This window comes from Lates calcarifer, unplaced genomic scaffold (genome assembly GCF_001640805.2).
Source record: "Lates calcarifer isolate ASB-BC8 unplaced genomic scaffold, TLL_Latcal_v3 _unitig_4442_quiver_1048, whole genome shotgun sequence".
Lineage (NCBI taxonomy): Eukaryota > Metazoa > Chordata > Actinopteri > Centropomidae > Lates > Lates calcarifer.
In genome coordinates, this window is record NW_026116904.1 from 20775 (window position 1) to 39445 (window position 18671).

An 18671-nucleotide genomic window follows, 5' to 3' on the forward strand; every position below is an offset into this window, starting at 1 on the left:
ACACCAACATGACTCAGAATACATGATAATGACTTGTCATTATCACACTGTATCACTTCTCAAATAAAAAACAAAAAACTGACAAAAAATGATGCAAGGGATGAAAAATAAACCAATGTGTTTCCTCATAGTAGTGTTTTATAATCACTGAGTTAATGCCCTCAAAGTGATCTCAGATGAGCAATCAGCAGAATCTGGCTTCATGTTTTGGAGATGCAGCCAGTTGAATTGGAGCCAGCAGGGTCGGGTTCAAGTTTGTGCAAACTGTCAAATGAGTATATACTGAGCGTGTGTGTGCCAGCCACTGTCAGTCTCACCGGGTCCTCTAAAACCATGATCTGCTTCAGCACCTCACTCTGTGAGTATACTGTCTCCTTGTTAGGGGACTGAGGGTGTAGGGAGAACTCAAACTTCTGGTACATTTAAACCTCACTGAATCTTTTTCCAGGTTTTATATTTGGCTGACATAAAACTTGACTGTGCTGTTTGTCTTTCAGTGCTGGCAGCAACCTGTCTGCTTCTAAGCACAGGTAAATCTCTCTCTCTCTCTCTCTCTCTCTCTCACTCTGTGTGTGTGTGTGTGTGTGTGTGTGTGTGTTATGAGAATGCATGTGCCTTTGTGTTAAATTAAACTAATACCACTATATGTGCTTTATAGGTGTCAGTGCAGAGAAAGCTACCACCTGTGGAGCCCATGTCCACCGCCTGAGCTGTGGTAAGACTCTGTATATTATGTTACTATTTACAGCATCAGGTTAATTTTCATCTGAATGGCTCAAATTCTGTCTCATTTCAGTTCCTTCATCAAGAATATATCCTCAGAATCTCACCAGAGTTTTTACTGTTCACTTTAAACCAATAATCCAATAATTAGTATTCAGACCCCTTCACTTTTTTCACATTGAAATATCTGAAATATCACATTGACACAAGTATTTAGAACCTTTGCTATTGCACTTGGCTCAGTATTTCTATGTTCTGCTGCTTCGTACTTCTTATTTCTCCTCTGTGGTGTGTAATAGACACTGGAGTGATCAGTGTGCAGACAGCAATGTATGGACGTGCAGACGCTGAGACCTGCAGCGGAGGAAAAACTCCAGAGGAGATTGCCAATACACAGTGCTCTCTGCAGGGTGCTGTGGACACCCTCAAGGCAAGGTACATATTTTGAAGAATAAACCTGCAAGGAATTTCTTATTGATCAATGTCGTTCTTATGTTCTATAATTGCAGTACATTTTTTGTCTTTTTCATTCAGCTTTTCGTCTAAAGCTGTGCTTATATTGACAATGGAGCCAATGACAGTGTGTAAAAACAATGGTGCCACTGGTAGTGATGAACCAACTGAGAAATATTACCAACACTGCAGTTCCCCTCAGCTGTCTCAGCTCATTGTTTTGGTTTTAGAGCCAACTTTACTGTGTTGCTTCAGTGTCAACACTGTGACTGTTTCCAGTAGCAACACTTCCTGCTCCGTACTAAACAACTGACAAACAACTCTACCCCCCTAGTGACTTAGTTATTGCAAGTGTAAGTTTTGTCACTTTCTTTCTCTCTCTTTCTCTTCTGAGGGGAAGGAGAAGGAGCTGTATATTTCTCCTTTTTTTCCCTGAATGTATTCTTCCTAAATTAAACTTACTTCTAAGTGGTGACTAATCCCTCACATGATGAGGACCGTGTCTATAAGTCACAGCAGTGTAGTGTTTATTCAGCTTTGGTGTGTTGTTGCCTTTTTTTTGTGCTGAAAATTTGCTCTGTTCTCCTGCAGGTGTGATGGTAAGAAGGTGTGTGAAGTAAGCACAAGTATCTTTTCAACTGATCCCTGCAGTGACACGTTCAAATACCTGGAGACCACCTACACCTGCGTGGCAGCAAGTCAGTCACATGTCTGCACGAAACTAACAGTAGATTCAATAAGTTTGATGACTGCTCTCATTAATCTGATTCCTGTTATTTTGACAGCTCACCTCATAACATGTGAGCACTCTATGGCACACCTGCAGTGTGGTAAGATCATATTTTACATTCGTGTCATACACTTAGATACATTTCTCTTGTTCCTTGGATCAGTTGGCTTTCAAAAATAGCATTAGCTACAAATGTCTGAACCAATTTTTTTTTTTATCTCCACCTCTTCAGCATTTCCTCTTCTTTTTGCAGGTGATGGGCAGGTTATATTTGTTCATGGTGCTGACTTTGGACGTCATGATCGGACTACATGTGCTTACAAGCAGCCTTCTGCTCACCTCGAGGATGTCAACTGTTCACACCCCACCAGCAAAGTTGCTGACAGGTACAAACCAAATGTTTCAGATGTCATTCATAGCACAAATGTAAGAAGAATGTATGTATATGAATACAGTGGGGTCCAAAAGCCTGAGACCATGTTCCCTTTCAATTGAACTGACCCTTCCGTTTTTGCACTCATTATTGTATTGTAGGTGTAATTATAAAAGGATGAGATTTCCCAATAATCAATAATTCTGAAATAAAAATATTTTTAGATTTTTTTTAAAGAATCTCTTATTTACGAATTGGTCAACAAAACCATTAAAAGGTTACAAGAGATGCCATATTTTATCTGCTCCGGTACACAGTTACTCATGTCAGTCTGCATCCACAGGTGTAATGGGAAAAACAACTGCACTGTGAGAGCAAGCAGCTCAGTGTTGGGCAACTCCTGTGATGGTACTTACAAGTACCTGGAGCTGGCTTACACATGTCAGAGTAAGTAGCTCAAGAGCCACACAGTGTTCTTAACATGTAGCCTCTGTCAATCTAAAATGCACATGTTATGTAGTAAGGATGTATTTGTTCTTTTATTTGTTTTGTTTGTTTGTTTGTTTTTTTCAATTTTATGCAGTAAAATAAGAAAATGAACAATTGTTGGAGATAAACTAACACAACATTTTGTGTTGTTAGTAAAAATCTGTTAAAATCTGAGTTCAAATCTTTCATCTGTTCTTTTGCAGATCCTGTTGCTGCGTAAAAGGAGGAAATAGTATAGATACACTGAATAAAATACATTTGATTAACTTTGGCTGATTTGATTGATTAGAAAAAAGGTTGTGTTCCTTTATGATTATGAGTAATGGCTCAAGAAATGTGAAGAACAGCCAAGCTTTGGTCACACAAATATTATCATACACTGTTTTAATTTCTTGGCCTGAATAAGAGACAATATTTTCTCCGGAAATTTAAGTTAGTTGATCTTGTTGGGACATCTTCAGTCCTAAACCCTGAGATTATGAGGGAAAAAAAGGGAGAAAAAAAGAGCAAGGACAAATAATTCCATGTATTTTCCACGCAGAAATGAGAGAAGCAAACCAAAATCTCAACAAGAGTATTTACAAAGTGCATTGCTTTTACTGTATATAAGGCATCAGTATTCAGTAATAGTGGTCTGTTGAAATATAGACCAACCCCACCACCACCCACCACCCCTAGATTACAGCACCATTTTACAGAGGAGGTACTTGATAAATTGTCCCATCACATCAGTAACTCATCAGCTCCATTTACTTATTTCAGTGCATCAATTCTGTACACATGAATCACTACATTTTTACCTACAGCTTAATGATTTGTGCAACATTCTCACTATGAACTGAGATATACTTCTGGTTTTCAACACTGTCACATTTTCTTTGAAATCCTTTAAATGTATTTTACAGGATACCAGATTTTCTATCAGGCAGCATCTGTACTTTTTCTTAAACTTAAATCTTACTGAGGACTCCCATGCAGATACACAGGTAAATACATTTTTGTAATATGGTGAATTATATCAAGATCAAGGTCATCAGTTGTGTAATTTTCTGTTTGTTCCCCCCAACATTGAAGCCAACATGAAGGACTGTTTCTGTGGAGTGTTATCAGTGATATTTGGCGAGTTGGACTCTACACATTGGGGAAGTTCTCATCAGTTCATGAAGTACACTGTCCTGAGATTGTTATTATTTAACTACAGTATCAAGACTTGGGACACGAGGTAGCTGAGGACAAACAAAGACAAGAACTTTGATTTGGATGTTGTCTCCTTTGTGCCAGTCAATGCCAAAGAAGTGGCACCATTAAAGAAGAGCCTGGAGTTCACGACCTTCAGCAGGACCTCCACTGGGTAGTGGTCACTGACCTCAAGCGCCTGACCACAGAAGAAACAGTTTTCAAACCTCAGCACACATTTAGTAAGACTAAGGGGATATTATAGAGCTTACACAGAGCAGGATTGAGGGTTTTATTTGGGGTTTCTGCATATTCTGCATATTCTCAATCACACATAGACACACACAGCCCGTTACCTGCTCCTCTGTGAGTCCGTATTCCCTTTGGAAGTCAAATGGTTTGGCTGAAAGAGGCACAATTTCTCTGGCAAATTTTTCCCCATGCACAACGATCCTGTTGTAACACACAGAATGGACAGACCCAAACTTTACTGATGTGTACTCATCATATGAGGGCATGTGCAAGAGTTAAGGCCCGGTCACACCAAATTTCAAAACAGCATAAGAGTTACAGGGATTAAAGGTTTTGCTCACTGGGCCCAGGTAAATGACACCAATCTTGTCACACCAAGATCAAGCTCTCAACAGCAGGTACCTGGACAAGCATTATGACTGACAGCTCCCAAACAGCTCACTGAGAATTGTTCTAACATTTTATAAACCTGATCCTCATCAATCAGCAGTGAACACTGTGACTGGTGAGAGGCATACCAGGAGCAGTATGTGTTTATAGGTGAGCTGACCTGTCTGCTGAGACAGATAGAGAACAGGCAGTAATGTTTAAGTTGTGTTGTGTTTGTCTCTCATTGTCATTGGCATAGCTTTCAGGCCAGCTGATTCATTCTCTCCTCTACACTGCCTGCTGATACTGTGGTTATGGGTTCCATCCACACTAGTCTCATAGAAATTTGGCACAACATACTCATTGCACACAGGGACAAACTAACAGCCACAGTGACAGCGCACTAGATACATCATCCTTCAGTTAGATCCTTGGGACCTAATCAATAGATGTGTGATACTGAAATGCTCATAGACTGTAGTAAAAACTTCCTGTAATGACCAGTCCTTAAGGAGTGTGAGTTCACCTGTCATAGGTGCAGGAGGTGGTCGATCGCACAGTGGTGTCTATTTCATCTTCAATGAGCCAGGTAAGGCTCTTCTCTGTAATCAGGCGCACATGCTTCCTGTTCTTCTTAGCGAGGTAACCACAGTCAGCGTTGAAATCTCCAAGAAGCATCACATTCTGTTCACATATACACATACACAACAACACCCACGGTTAGACGACAAAATCGTAACTGAAACTGGTTTCCATTAACATTCAGCAATATAAGCTTTTACCTCAGTTTTCCACATCTTTTTAACATGTTGCAAAACATCATACAGTGCATCAAGTTCCTTAGTGGTGTTGGTTGGAGTGGTGTGCTGAGGTATGAGGACAAACTCCTTTATAACTGAATACATAGATGGGGTGGGAGAGAGGAAGAATGCAGGTGTTTATATGCCTAAACAGCTCCATGGATCGATTTTTTTTTAGATTGGGAACCTGAGTGTTGGAGAACTGACCTGCCTTTGGGGCTTTGAAGCGGACAACAAAAGGCTCTCTGGAGAAAGCATCAACATCTCCTGGTCGATCGTCAGGATACTGATACTGGCCAGTGACTGTCACTGTATCAGTCCTGCACACATTCAGAGTACAACCTACACATTACTGTCTGTCCTTAAAGTTTTAATAACTTTCTTGTACATCATTCTGCAAAGTGGCACAAATGTAGACACACACACACAAACACAGTTCAGCTCACCTGTAAACAAACACATACTGCTCCTGGTATGATTCAGACCTGCCCAGCCTCTCACTGGCCACAGCATCATACTTATGTTTACTGTCATAGCTGAATATTGAAGGGACACAGACAGAGAAGAGGATACATTGTTAGTACTACTGTTTGAGTCAGCTGTGTCTCTGTGTGAAGAACAGTCAGGAATGACGGTTGTGTGTGTGTGTGTGTGTGTGTGTGTGTGTGTGTGTGTGTGTGTGTGTGTGTGTGTGTGTGTGTGCGTGTGAGCAAGTGATTAGTTACCTGTTAAGGCTTGCAAGCAACTTTGGTAAAGCTTTTTCTTTACTGTCTCTCACTTCCTGAAGCAAACACACATCACAGCGAGTGATGATCTGGAACAGAAATCACAGCAGTGACAAGGTGATTTGCATTGTAACACATAGAAACAAATCACAGAGGAGAGTGAAAGAAGATTCAGATTTTTGTCTGTTTTTTGCGTTTTAGTGATAACAGCTCACAAATGACATTTTTGGTACTAATAAAATTCTAACTGGGTAAGTACAAATTGCTCTAAGAGAGTGTTTGGGTATGAGGATTGTACCTATACAACCTTGCTGCCAGTTTGTCCCAGTAGCCACACACAGTACTGCAACAAAAAAAAATCCCCTGCAGCCCAAAAAGCATCTTCCCCATAGACAACCAGTGTAAAAAAGATGTTTGTAGAACAATTGATCAAACACCTCAAACTATGACCAAGGTCTAACTCCTGTTATGAAGTTTTAAGCCATAGTGGTTTTATATTTGTAAACCTTTCATCCAAAAAGGGGGTGAACAAGCTATTACGGCCTGTCACTACGCAGAGTGAAAAGAGATGAGTATGAACTGCTCTGTTATACAGCCCACACACCACAGACTTGTCTGTTGTCCAGTAATGCTCAGTAAAGAATTTGTATTTGGCCCCTGAATTGTTCATGAGCTGATCATGACCCATAACTACAGCTATAAAGGTAAAACATTCCCCCTAGCTTAGCCTAATATTTTGTTTCTCAGCAACAAGCGCGAACACAAAATTAACAATATTACTTTGCAATATTTCTGAGTAATTTTGAAAGAAATAACAGTGTAAATAGTCTTATTGTTAATATCACCAGTTGTCCCATTACTGTTCCCTGTACTTACAGAATAGATGCTCCTCTTAAGTCATCTAAGTTTGTACTTACTTATATACACAGAGAGTATTTTATTGACACCCTGTACACCAGGTAATTACACAGTAATTTGAGGGCTGAAATCTAAAAGGAAATAATTACAAACACTCGCCCACCGATGTTTAAGACAGAGGTCAAATATCAAAGTATCTCCATCTGTCTTTGTCCTACCCTGGTAAGAATCTGCATGACCTCTGTCTTCTTGGCCTTGGAATCCCCAAAGTGTTGGAGGTTGAAGGCACAGACTCTGAAGTCTGATCCTCCTTTAGCCTCCCTCACACTCATGAGGAAGGGGAGTAGGAGGAGGAAAGACGACCTCATGGCACAGAGCTGCAAGAAACAGTAACCTCTGGGGGTGAAAACAGAAACATCCAGTGTCAACACAAGAACTGCAGGAGCAGCAGTAACTGTAAATACAATGTGGACTGCACGTATTACATAAATGTAAACAAGAGCTCGTGTTCCATCAGATAAGCCATGTGAGACAAAAATACAAGTCAGCTCAGGAGAATTACAGGCCTGACCCCCAGACCTGTCACTCAATACACACTCCATTCACACACCAATATTCATTCTAGGTGTGCACCAATACCAAGTACCCGGTATCGGCAAGTACTCAGATTGAAGTATCGGTATCGTATCGATTTGAAAAAAAGTGGTATCGTTGCATCCCAAATTCATTCCATTCTTCATTCAGCTTTTCAGAACACCTATAAATACTTTTGATTTCCCTGTTCTGAGACCATGAACTTTCCCTAATAGCTCTTTATGCAGGTGTCTGCGTGAGTTTTCTAGCTTCTGGGTTTGTTTCCACATTGCACAGCTGCCACACAAGCAAATCCTCATGCATTCCTGCTCAGTCCACAGACTTTTCAGTGAGAGACCCTGGAAAAGTTTAAACTGAAAGAGTAAAAACTCAACAGCAAGGTGTACTGGGTCAAATTCTTACATCCAGGGTGAGCATGACACTGTTATCTGACAGATCAACACTCTTTGTGGCCGAAGGCGGCAATAGTGACCTGTGACCTAACAGTAAAATCAACTTAGCTTGTGATTGTGATAGCTTTTAAACTATCTAGCAAGTCTGATGTCTAGGTGTTGCAACAAGGAAACAGATCACCCAATCGACCAATAGTGTAAGCCTCACCTCTGTTTAACCACTAACTAACCACTGTTTACTGAGGGGTCAGTCCTCTCTGTCTCAGTGGCTGAGCATAATAACCTGATGAAGTCAGAAAAAACCTCTTTTGACCTGCTTTAAATGTCATTTTCATGGTTATGTTTTAATCTTTAATCTTCTGGTAAACGCAGCTGTCATAAAAAAGGCCACTCACTGCTATCACTTCCTCTATTAGCCCACCACACAGACACACTCAAACATACAAGAGAGTCATTGATACCACACACAGTCGCGCATAAAATCTCTACCACTCATCAGCGTGAACATGTGGACCTGTGGCAGATCGAGGGTCAGGAGAGGCTTCAAATGCTGTTCACATTCAGTGTCAGGGGTAATACAAACATGACGTCACTCAGGGGCTGTGGGTTTTACAGCTGCTATTCACACTTCTGTTTTCCAGCGGCACACATGACAGGTTTACTTAACTATACACAGTATATATCTATTTACAACATAACCATAATAATTACTGTTACCATGCTCTCTGTATATGTATATATGTATATGTATTGTCCCTTTCAAGTGGAGGATTTCTGCTACAAACCTGTTGAAATGTGTGTTATGTCAGTATGATAGATACTCCGCCATACACACACACACTACACTACATATATATACTACATATACACATACACTAACATATACACATCTCAGGTTACAAGTCACATTCCCCAGTAAGAGTTGAGTCCTTGAGCTGCTCTTAAAAGAATAAAGGTAAGTCAAACTGCAGCAGCGACAACTTACCCGCTTCTTCTTGGATTTGGAATGTCTGTTTGTTTCTTACTCCTCCTCTTGTGTGAAACTTGAAGCTGGCCTGGCCATGTGTTTCCTGTGGGAGGGACTTCTATGTCTATGAGAGGTCTGACTGCAAGCTACAGTAGACACTGTGCAGACAAGAGAGTTTCCTCAGTTAATACTTCAAAATATCAGCTTTCACTTCAATGGCTTTGCATATTAAATTATTACATTTATTGGCATGTCAAACAAAATGAACCTTCAAGGCTGCATTGATGTTGTATTCAAGTTAAGTTTGCACTTCTCTCCACCTACTGTACAGCTTTGAAAAAGGAGCGTGAAGACAAAGCAGGAGGAGGTAGAATTTTTAGATTGGGTGGGGTTGTTTGGAGGAAACAGGATGGTGTCTCTAAACATAATCTCTTGATTATGTGATATGCTTCCTTTTATTGCAGGAGGAACTGATTCAGACAAAGTTCATGCTCAGTCTTTTATTACAAAAAGGCGTGTAGCAGTAATGTCGATTAATGTAGCAAATGAAGCCTGCTGAAATGGAGTAGAAAAAAACTTCAAATATTTCAATTACCATTGTTTGACATCTGTTATGTTTTCTCTAACTCCCAGTCATAACTCTTATGAACAAACACCAGTCACAGATACTGAGGATATGATAACCCCTGGAATTTAATCAGATTTCCCAGTTAAAGTCTCTGAGACTCCAAACAGTTGTAATGTGACATCTTCTTGGACAGGCTTCTGAAACATCTCATCATTCAAAACTGTGTTCAGTTCTAATAAATTAGGAAAAGTCATGAAGTATCAAGCTAACATAAAGTCTGGTTTTTGATCTGGTTCTGGTCCTCAGGAACCTAAACAGAAAACCAGGGTTAAAGTGATCCTCAGAGGATACATATTTCATTTTCCATAAAAACCAATCAAATGTCCAGCAATGTCCCATGAGATGAATCAGAGCGACAATACTCTAAATGCACCAACAGAGGGTGCTGAAAGACAGGCCAAGCAGACTGGAAAGGTTGTCATAGGAAATTCTGATTGTTGCAGTTGTTCTTTAATCTTTAATCAAAGTACCAGAGTCCTTATTTTGGTTCTTCAGCATAAAGTAAACCATCAACCACCAACTGTGTCTCCCTGCCAGTCAACTCAGTGGTGCAGGAGTCATCCATCTATCAAGCTCAACTATTGTGGTGTGACTGTGACTGTGTGGTGAAAGACAGCAGCTGGCGCCACCAAGTGACAGGAGCATCTGCCTGCCCTCCCCTGGCCATTTTTGTTTTGTTTGTTTGTCTTAGCATTTTACAAGACTTTCTGTGCATGTCTGAGAAAATCACTGAGTTGATGTTCAGCCCCCTTGTGAGCACAGTGCGCCCTCTCTGCTCTTTTGATTGTTATAGTTGACACTTTGAACTATTTAACAAAATGATCAACATCAGCACTACAGACATTCATTAGGGGTAAGAGGTCATCTTCATCAGTTTCCTCCTCTTCATGAACCTGCTGGTAGCTGCACCTTACAGCCAGTCCACTATCAAGTATTCTGCAAAGGTAGATGGGCATGGACAAGACACAAGACACTAAGCTGTTCTTTAATGTCACACTAAAGTCATAGATTCTACAGTGTGTGTATAAGAATTGCTGCTCTAATTAATCTAATGTAAATTTTGGTATTGACAGATAAATATTGTTTGTACCTTATGGGTATATTTGCCACAGTGGTCATGATTCTAGAAATGATGAAGACGAGCCCAGGAAACCAGCTCAAAGTGTGCAGGTAAATCTTGATGTAAAGCAGCTGTAGCCAGCACTGGAAACTTTCAGAGACAGCTGCAGTGACGTGAGGACAGTACCTGCAGGAGAGAGTGATCCAGATGACACTTACTGTACTTCTGATCGTCAGAGCTCCACTGGACAAATACTGAATGTGATTACAGGTAGGGAGCAGACATGGCACATTCAAGGAGCCATGTTAGATATCAGTTTGGGAACCACCGGTAGAGCACATATGCAGAGTGTGTGTGTACTGACTAATAATAAAGAGGGGTTTACCATATGAGGAGCCACGCACTTGTTGGGACAAAAGAGATCAGATGATTGGTGTGGGCATCAGGGAGAACAACATCAGAGAACGGGCTGAGGAGAATAAACTGTAAGTGTTATGGCATATAGAGTACATATACACTCTGAAAAATAATAATAAGTTATAATGCAACTAACAACTAAGTTACTGTGAAAAGAACACTGAAAGGCAGAATGCAAACAGTGGCTTATCTACACATCCAGCAGAAACTGAGCAACATGAACATTCATTTCGAGCCACGTATGTCTGCACCTGATGAATGTCAGTCCAGTTATTCATTCTCCTTTTAGCTGTGGTCAAATACAGCATTACTTGACTGGCTGTGAAACTGGACTGGACTCTCAGGGCTAAGGTGGTTCAAGTCATATCCTCAATGCTGGATTCCCTGAGGCTCAATCTAATCTATTGTCTATTTAGAAACATTATGTCACATCATGAGGTACTGTGCTGCAGCTGTTTGGGGAAGGGGGGGCCTTTGGCTCTCTGTACCTACATGTTTGGATTTAGTTTTGATCATATCTAATCAATAGAAACCAATAAGTGCCATGGTTTTACCAATGTAGAACATGTACGTGGTGGTGACAGAAGTCATGAGGCCTAAATGCCTAAATGCTTTTTATTGGGCTCAAAAAATTCTCATGTCTTCAGTATGTAGAATACTTCCGCAATTTAGTATTGCTCTCTTTTAAAGCTTGACACTTGTGAGAGACTGGTCAAAACTGAGCAGTACAGTCTTTTGTCATTTGTTACACAACTATTTCTGTCACTCTTCATGTGTAGAAATGAGTGGAACACTACAAATGCCGACCAGGACAGGCTGATAGTGTGTGTCACTATCCACTTTTTAAAACAATATTGCATCTTCCCTCTCCTCAGATAATTTGACTATTTCCTCACCTGTGCCACACTCCAGTGGAGAGGCTCCATCAGCTGAAATGAGACCAGGATGTTCTTAGCTCCAGAAACAGCAGCACCATACAGGATTCCTGCCACCCACAGCACCACAATGTTCACTACCTGTGTGCTGTGGTCAGACACTGTCTTTGTATAACAGTATAACAGCTGCAGTGTAATCTTTTTAGTGTCATATAGTCTTTCTTTATCCATTCAGAGTTTTGTAATGTCCTGATACTGTCTTACCTCTGCTATACAGGTTATCTACATGCAGATCTGCAGCCAGAGGATGTTCATCATACTGTGTCTACCCATTACATGTTTGGAAATAGCTAATACCACAATGTAAAGGTTAAAACTACTGATCACATCATCATGTAAATAATATGTCAGTGACCCAGTGTTATGAGCTACAGTTGAAATGTTTTGTTGAACCATCCAAAATGATCAAATCTTGCATTTCTTTAGAAAAACCATTGTTTACATGTATATGCTATTAAACTGTCCAAACTCACAGTGCATCTCTTCAGTTACAAAACATGCTGGTCCTCAAGAAAATGCTTGAATGTATTGGTGCTATTAAGAACTGGCAGCAGCTCAGAGAAAACTTCCGACGGCAGCATATTTTGTACAGTTACACATTTTTGTATTCTTGTAGCAGAAGAGGAGCCGAGGTCTCAAACTGCCAGCCCTGGATCCAGATTCAGCCTCTGACACCATCTACTTAATGAAAATACACTGGTACATCCACCTGTAGCTGTCAGCTATTTTCAGTCTCAGGATCATGTTTCATACCAATTTATGAATGAATACCAGGCTTATGCTGAAATAGAGATTAAAGTCAACAGACAAGCAACCATATAACACACACAGACACAGAGATACTCACCTCAAGGAAGAAAACGGTGTACAACACACAGAATGCAAAGAGTAGTAAACACACCACCATAGTCATGACTCCTGGTCTCAAGCTGACAGTGGTGAAATCAAAGTGTCCAGATGCCACACAGCCCACCACACCTGCAATCCCATTGGTCAGCTCAGCCGTCATCATGAGTTTGGAGCAGTCCTGTTCAGCAGAGTTCAGAGACAGCCTCTCAAGCCTTTATAGGCCAACTTAAGAAACAGCTGGACATTAGACAAAGAGATGCATATCATGTCATACCATGACATTTGTTTTCAGTTTAAATATTTCAGATATTTAACTGCAGTAAAACAATGTGGTAAAAACAAACCAGAATCATTTCTGAGGGGTTATTTAACTCATGGGCCACGACTTTAACCTTTTCTCTTTCAGTGTCCATTATGTGTTAATAACCAGGTATTTTGAGCAATAACGTTTTGATTTTAAGATTTCACCTCTGTACAAGGTCCCATCTTTTAATATATGGTAAAGGTAAACATAAACTTGCCTCCTCTGTAGTTTGTTGCTGCAGTGCTGTGACTGACATGAGTTCAGATGTTTTTCACCATGGTCGTTTTCCCCAACTAAAACCCATTTTCTGAATTTGATCAAAATCTCTCCTCACACCTGACATGTATTACTCACGAGATACTTAAGTAAGAAAAGGATGCCATCATTTAAGTGAAGATTTTCTACCTAATTTTATGCCCTTACCAGGGCTCTACCAGCAGAAATACTACATTATAAAACTGTTCAGACACAAATTCATGAATCCCTACCAGTTAACATTACCTGTACCATAGACCAAGCCTGAGTAAGCGGTCTAATGTAGGACTTCTGTGAAATAAAATCAAAATCAAAGCCATCACTTTTGTAATCAAACCCACTTTTATTGGTTGTCTGTTACAAAGCCTACAGAGCATGAAGGGCCTTCCAGCGGGTCAGAGGGCCTCTGCTGGGGATGTACTTCACCCCGCAGCCATCTGGGATCAGACGCTTCTCAGCCATCATGTCATCGAAGTCGCAGGCATTGAACTTGGTGAAGCCATACTTCTTGGAGATATGGATCTGAAGGTGGGACCAATGACAGAAGTCAACTCAGGCATTTAAGAAAAAAAAAAACAACAACAAACAACTGCAAATGGCTGAATAAACTTTAGAGTAAAGGCCTGTGAAAGGCCCAGTATATGCATTTTGTCTCAGTGGTCCCTTAAAGCACTCAGCACCTCCCAGCTGAGGACATACACAACCAAAGAGTCACTGTCTGCAGCCTTTGCACACCAGAACCGCACTGGAGCAGAACTGGTCGGCTTAATAAGCTGCAGAGCTGTGCTATCACAGTGACCTTGCATGTATTTCATGACACAAACAGATGACGTGGTCCTTTACCTTCTGGCGTCCAGGGAACTTGAACTTGGCTCTGCGCAGAGCCTCGACCACGTGCTCCTTGTTCTGGGCCTTGGTACGCACAGACATGATCACCTGACCAATGTGCACACGGGCCACGGTGCCCTGGGGCTTACCAAAAGCACCGCGCATTCCAGTCTGGAGCCTGACAACCAGAAGGAGGAGATAAGAGTACAAAATTACCCAATGAAGAACATGTAAGATGATCATCTGAAAAAGCTTAAGGAACACAAAACACTACAGAAACTTATTCAACAGCAAAGTACTTATTTTAAACACAAAGCAATTCTAAATCACATTGCTTTCTTTTGACAGCTCACAGTCAAACTAAATGATCATGGATACCCATGATCATTTGTGTCCATCAGATCCCAAAGCCACCATCTACACATAGACAGGTTCTCACCTATCAGCTCCAGCGCAGGATAACATTTTGTTGATACGGATGACATGGAAGGGATGCAGGCGCATACGGATGTGGAAACCATCCTTACCGCAGGTCTTCACCATGTACTTGTTAGCACAGATACGGGCAGCCTCCAGAGCTGAACAGGACATGGACAGCATTTTAAGAACAATTAATGGATGATTCATTTTTATATATACCCGTTTATGTGCTGCTGTTTTATTAGATTATTTCTTTCAAGAGTGTTAGCGTAAGTATATTCACAGGTGTCTGTATTCATTCAAATTTATCACTACAGCGTGTTTGACAACTGTAATACACCCTGCTGTAACAACAAATGCAAAAACTCTCTCCAAAAACTTGTAGTGGCAAACAAATTTGACTAATTCAGGACTAAGTGTTTCCCACCAGAAAAATAAAACTCCTCCATAACAGGTTACAGGTCAGATGAGCATCTCTGTGTTTAAGATAAGATAATCCTTTATTAGTCCCACAGCAGGGAAATTTACATTGTTATAGCAGCAGCAGGGATTGAAAAAGTTAGAAAAAGGAATAAATAGTAGTAAAATACCAGACAAGATATAAGAAAGATTATAAAAATATGAACATAACAGTATAAACAGGACAATGTAATAAAAATATAAACAAAAGAAACAATATACACAGCACTATATACAAAGAAACAGATTGAACTAAATACAGATATTGCACATTTTGAAATGGTACTGCACACAGTGAGTGTCACAGTGGTTCCTTGATTTCTCACCTTCTGAAGACAGCTGCTCGTACTCATCAGAGACCATGTGGCCACACAGGGGGAACTCATCTACCTTAGCCTTCTTCCTGCCCAGGTCAAAGATCCTGATCTTGGGATCTACATACAAGAAAAAGGAGGAAATTGAAAGAGGCAAGAGGAAAGAGGAGAGAACAGGGGGAAAAATTAACCACAAAAAATTAAACACTGATGGATACTCCTTCAGGAAATGGCAAACATACTAATACATAATACAAAACTACCTGTGTAAAAGTTCTAAAAATCATGCCATCACAGAAACATTTAAGAGTGTTTAAGGTCTACTACAACATTATTTAGATCTGGAGACACTGATACAGTGTGATCAGTAGCACACAGAGAGAGATGGCAGTGGATTACTGATTATCACTGGATGGGCCAACATTATCATTTTGTCTCAGTGGTCCCTTAAAGCACTCAGCACCTCCCAGCTGAGGACATACACAACCAAAGAGTCACTGTCTGCAGCCTTTGCACACCAGAACCGCACTGGAGCAGAACTGGTCGGCTTAATAAGCTGCAGGATTATCAATAGCAGACCACTGTGAATCACTTCTGAAGTCAAACCAGCCGCTGTAACTAAATCTGGCAGCTACAATTTCAAACAGACAAGACTTTGAAAGATTACTACATCTAGTAACTTAACTGCAAAACTAGCTGCACTGACCACTCTACCTGACTTCCTACATTTTTAAGACAACACTGATGTTGAGGAAAGAGCTGAGAGCTTACCAGGCACACCCCTGCAGAAGCGGGACTTGGGGTAGGGCTTGTTCTTGCCAGTAACGGTAGCTGTGGGGACAAAGAGTTAAATTGAACCATTTACCTACACAAACCACTGACTCACATTTGCTGCTGCTTATAATGCTCTCTGAAGGATTAGGATTGTTTCTTACGGTCAACAAACCACATTAAAAATCCCAAAGCCTGGATGCTGCAGTTTTGAAAACATTTTAGCCAAACACTGGGAAATGGTACATTTTCTCAGGACTATTTCTACAGTAAGACTGACTGGTACTCTAATGGAGTATCTGAGGCCAGTAGGACAGTGTGTATAGGACTGGCTCAAAATAATCTATAGTGTGTGTGTGTGTGTTCATGATGGATGAAGGAACAGGGTCAACCAAGTGCAACAATGTGGATCACTGATTGTTTGATGGTTTTCATGACACAGAAGAATAAGATATCAGGCTTTCACACACAGGGCAACACTCATTGGTAGGTTTTTGACCTTCCTGGGGGATTTACTGACAGTCAGAAAACTTAGAATATCGAGTAACGTGCAAAAACAAAGCTGGGGAATAACATACAGAGCTCAATAGAAAACGATATGAGGTATATCTACAGAGAAAAGGTGAGACTGGGTAAGCTAGCGCTAGCATTATGCTAGTTACCGTTAGCTCAACAAGTTAGCGCTTTGCATGAATGACATGACATTATGACAGTCTGGATAAAGACAGATATTCACTGCAGCTAACACTGGCAGCTAAAATAAAGAGCGTCGTTTTTAATGCGACAGTTAGCAGCCCATCTGTCAGAGAGGCTGCCGGCATACTGGCTCTGTGCACATGGTGCGGACCGCAGCCGCTGCCATTTTCCTCTGACCTGGACTGATCTGGCCTGTTCTAAAACCATCTAACTGAGGTCTTACCAGCGGGCTGGTCGGCGGCCCATGGTTGTGATCTGTAGAAAAATCAATAAAAATGTGTTATTTTAATAAATCGGCGCTAAAATTTCGAAAAACTGACTTTAAATCTGTCTATTTTCTGGAGAGCCGAAGAAAACGCGCTCCCACCACGCACTCACCTAATGGAGGAAAGGAAGATGAGGCGACTTCCGCTTCGTCATATGGACGAGAGTTGTCTGAGGAAAATATATCTTACATTTATTATCACATTATTTTTGCTTCAGCATGCATTTGTTGAGATATAAAAGGGTCAAATTTAATAAAAATATTTAAACGTATCGTTGTAAAAAAAATTGATTGCGTTTCACACGGGTGAAGTGAATGCTGGGAAGTGTAGTTTTAAACGGTGATGCGCGACAGCAGAAATAAAATGCAGAGTGACAGCTACCTTTCATGTTACAGTAGAAACATTGTAATGGCTCCATGATTTCATGTTTAAACAAGCTCCAAAAATCTGTGAAACGTGTATTTAACCACTTTAGGTCCAACTGTTGATATTAATAACATTTAAATCCTGCAGAGACATGTCAAAATGTCCTCAGTGAGAGAGGCCTATCAGTACAGATAGAATTTTCTCCATCTCCTTTTCATTGTAGACCTTTGGAGATGTCACAGCAGCTGTGTAATTACCAACATTAATGTTTACTATTGCCCCATCTCAAGCTTCCAGTGATAGGCAGCAGGCTAAGTACATGTATGTCACTTGGTATCTCTACCCTGCTACATTTTAGGTTACAGTAGAAAAATATGAAACATTAAAACATCGTAGTGTTTCCTCTACTGTACCCATTTAACAACTATACGTATAGTTAGTTGTTTTTTTAGATGAAGAGTCTTCATATAAAATGTCATCATTCAATTAGATTTACTTTGATCAACCTCAACATGGAAATACTGCTTAAATTTTAAAGCATTGATAATGGGCCTATTGATCCAATAATAAAACAATATGTTACCTATATTTTAAATTTGATGGCAGTACTTTTGTACTTAATGCTTATTTTACCTTGTAATTGAGTATTTTTGTGGTGTGTTGTAGGTCTTTTTCACAGCAGACATTTTGACAAATAACATTAAAAATCATTCCATTTTATGTGTCATAGTCCTACCACAGTGTGACAGTGAGCTAGCATGCACAGTAACAGGACCCTAAACATGAAGCACCTACATGGAACTCAGGCATCATTCATTCTATTATTTATACCTGCACTATTCTTACTATGACATGACAAAATGTAACATTTTGAGGTACTTTACTTGAGTTCTTTCATTTTATGCTACATTTGAAAACTATAGTTACTGTTAGTTTGCAGATTAAAATGTTACATACAAAACACATGAGCAGTTTATAAAATATGAAACACTGATTTTGAATAAACTACCAAGCAGTGTAAAACAATTAAAATCAGCTAAAGACTGACTACTTACAACATGGAAAAACTGCTTACATGTTAATGCAATAATACTATTGATCCATTGGTATAATAATAACAGTATATCGCTCACTCTGTATGATGAGAACCTCTGAATTCAAAGTTGATTCTTGATTCAGCTTTCAATACTGTGGTTTTGCTA

General features: G+C 40.2%; 2 protein-coding genes, 2 non-coding genes and 1 pseudogene across 4 annotated transcripts; 1 reads left to right on the forward strand and 4 right to left on the reverse strand.

The window, feature by feature from the left end:
- Nucleotides 1–261: 261 nt before the first annotated feature.
- Nucleotides 262–3034, forward strand: LOC108899606 (L-rhamnose-binding lectin SML). The gene is made up of 9 exons (XM_018700141.2): nt 262–358; nt 498–530; nt 659–715; nt 1023–1158; nt 1768–1874; nt 1962–2006; nt 2160–2292; nt 2623–2726; nt 2972–3034. The coding sequence occupies exons 1-9, from the start codon at nt 334–336 to the stop codon at nt 2986–2988; spliced, it is 657 nt and encodes a 218-aa protein (XP_018555657.1). The 5' UTR covers nt 262–333; the 3' UTR covers nt 2989–3034.
- A 245-nt stretch (nt 3035–3279) lies between these two features.
- dnase1l1 (deoxyribonuclease I-like 1) lies at nt 3280–9044 on the reverse strand. Its single transcript, XM_018700142.2, has 9 exons — nt 8920–9044; nt 7167–7344; nt 6091–6179; nt 5812–5901; nt 5573–5685; nt 5348–5460; nt 5092–5249; nt 4301–4397; nt 3280–4143 (listed from the first exon to the last, which is right to left on the reverse strand). Exons 2-9 carry the CDS (start codon nt 7314–7316, stop codon nt 3964–3966), a joined length of 990 nt encoding a protein of 329 aa, XP_018555658.1. The 5' UTR covers nt 7317–7344; nt 8920–9044; the 3' UTR covers nt 3280–3963.
- A 4628-nt stretch (nt 9045–13672) lies between these two features.
- Nucleotides 13673–17098, reverse strand: LOC108899609 (60S ribosomal protein L10-like; annotated as a pseudogene).
- On the reverse strand, nt 13996–14128 carry LOC127140490 (small nucleolar RNA SNORA70). The gene has a single exon (XR_007810976.1). It is a non-coding gene; the product is annotated as a small nucleolar RNA SNORA70 (small nucleolar RNA).
- Nucleotides 15800–15932, reverse strand: LOC127140491 (small nucleolar RNA SNORA70). Its single transcript, XR_007810977.1, has one exon. It is a non-coding gene; the product is annotated as a small nucleolar RNA SNORA70 (small nucleolar RNA).
- Nucleotides 17099–18671: the final 1573 nt, after the last annotated feature.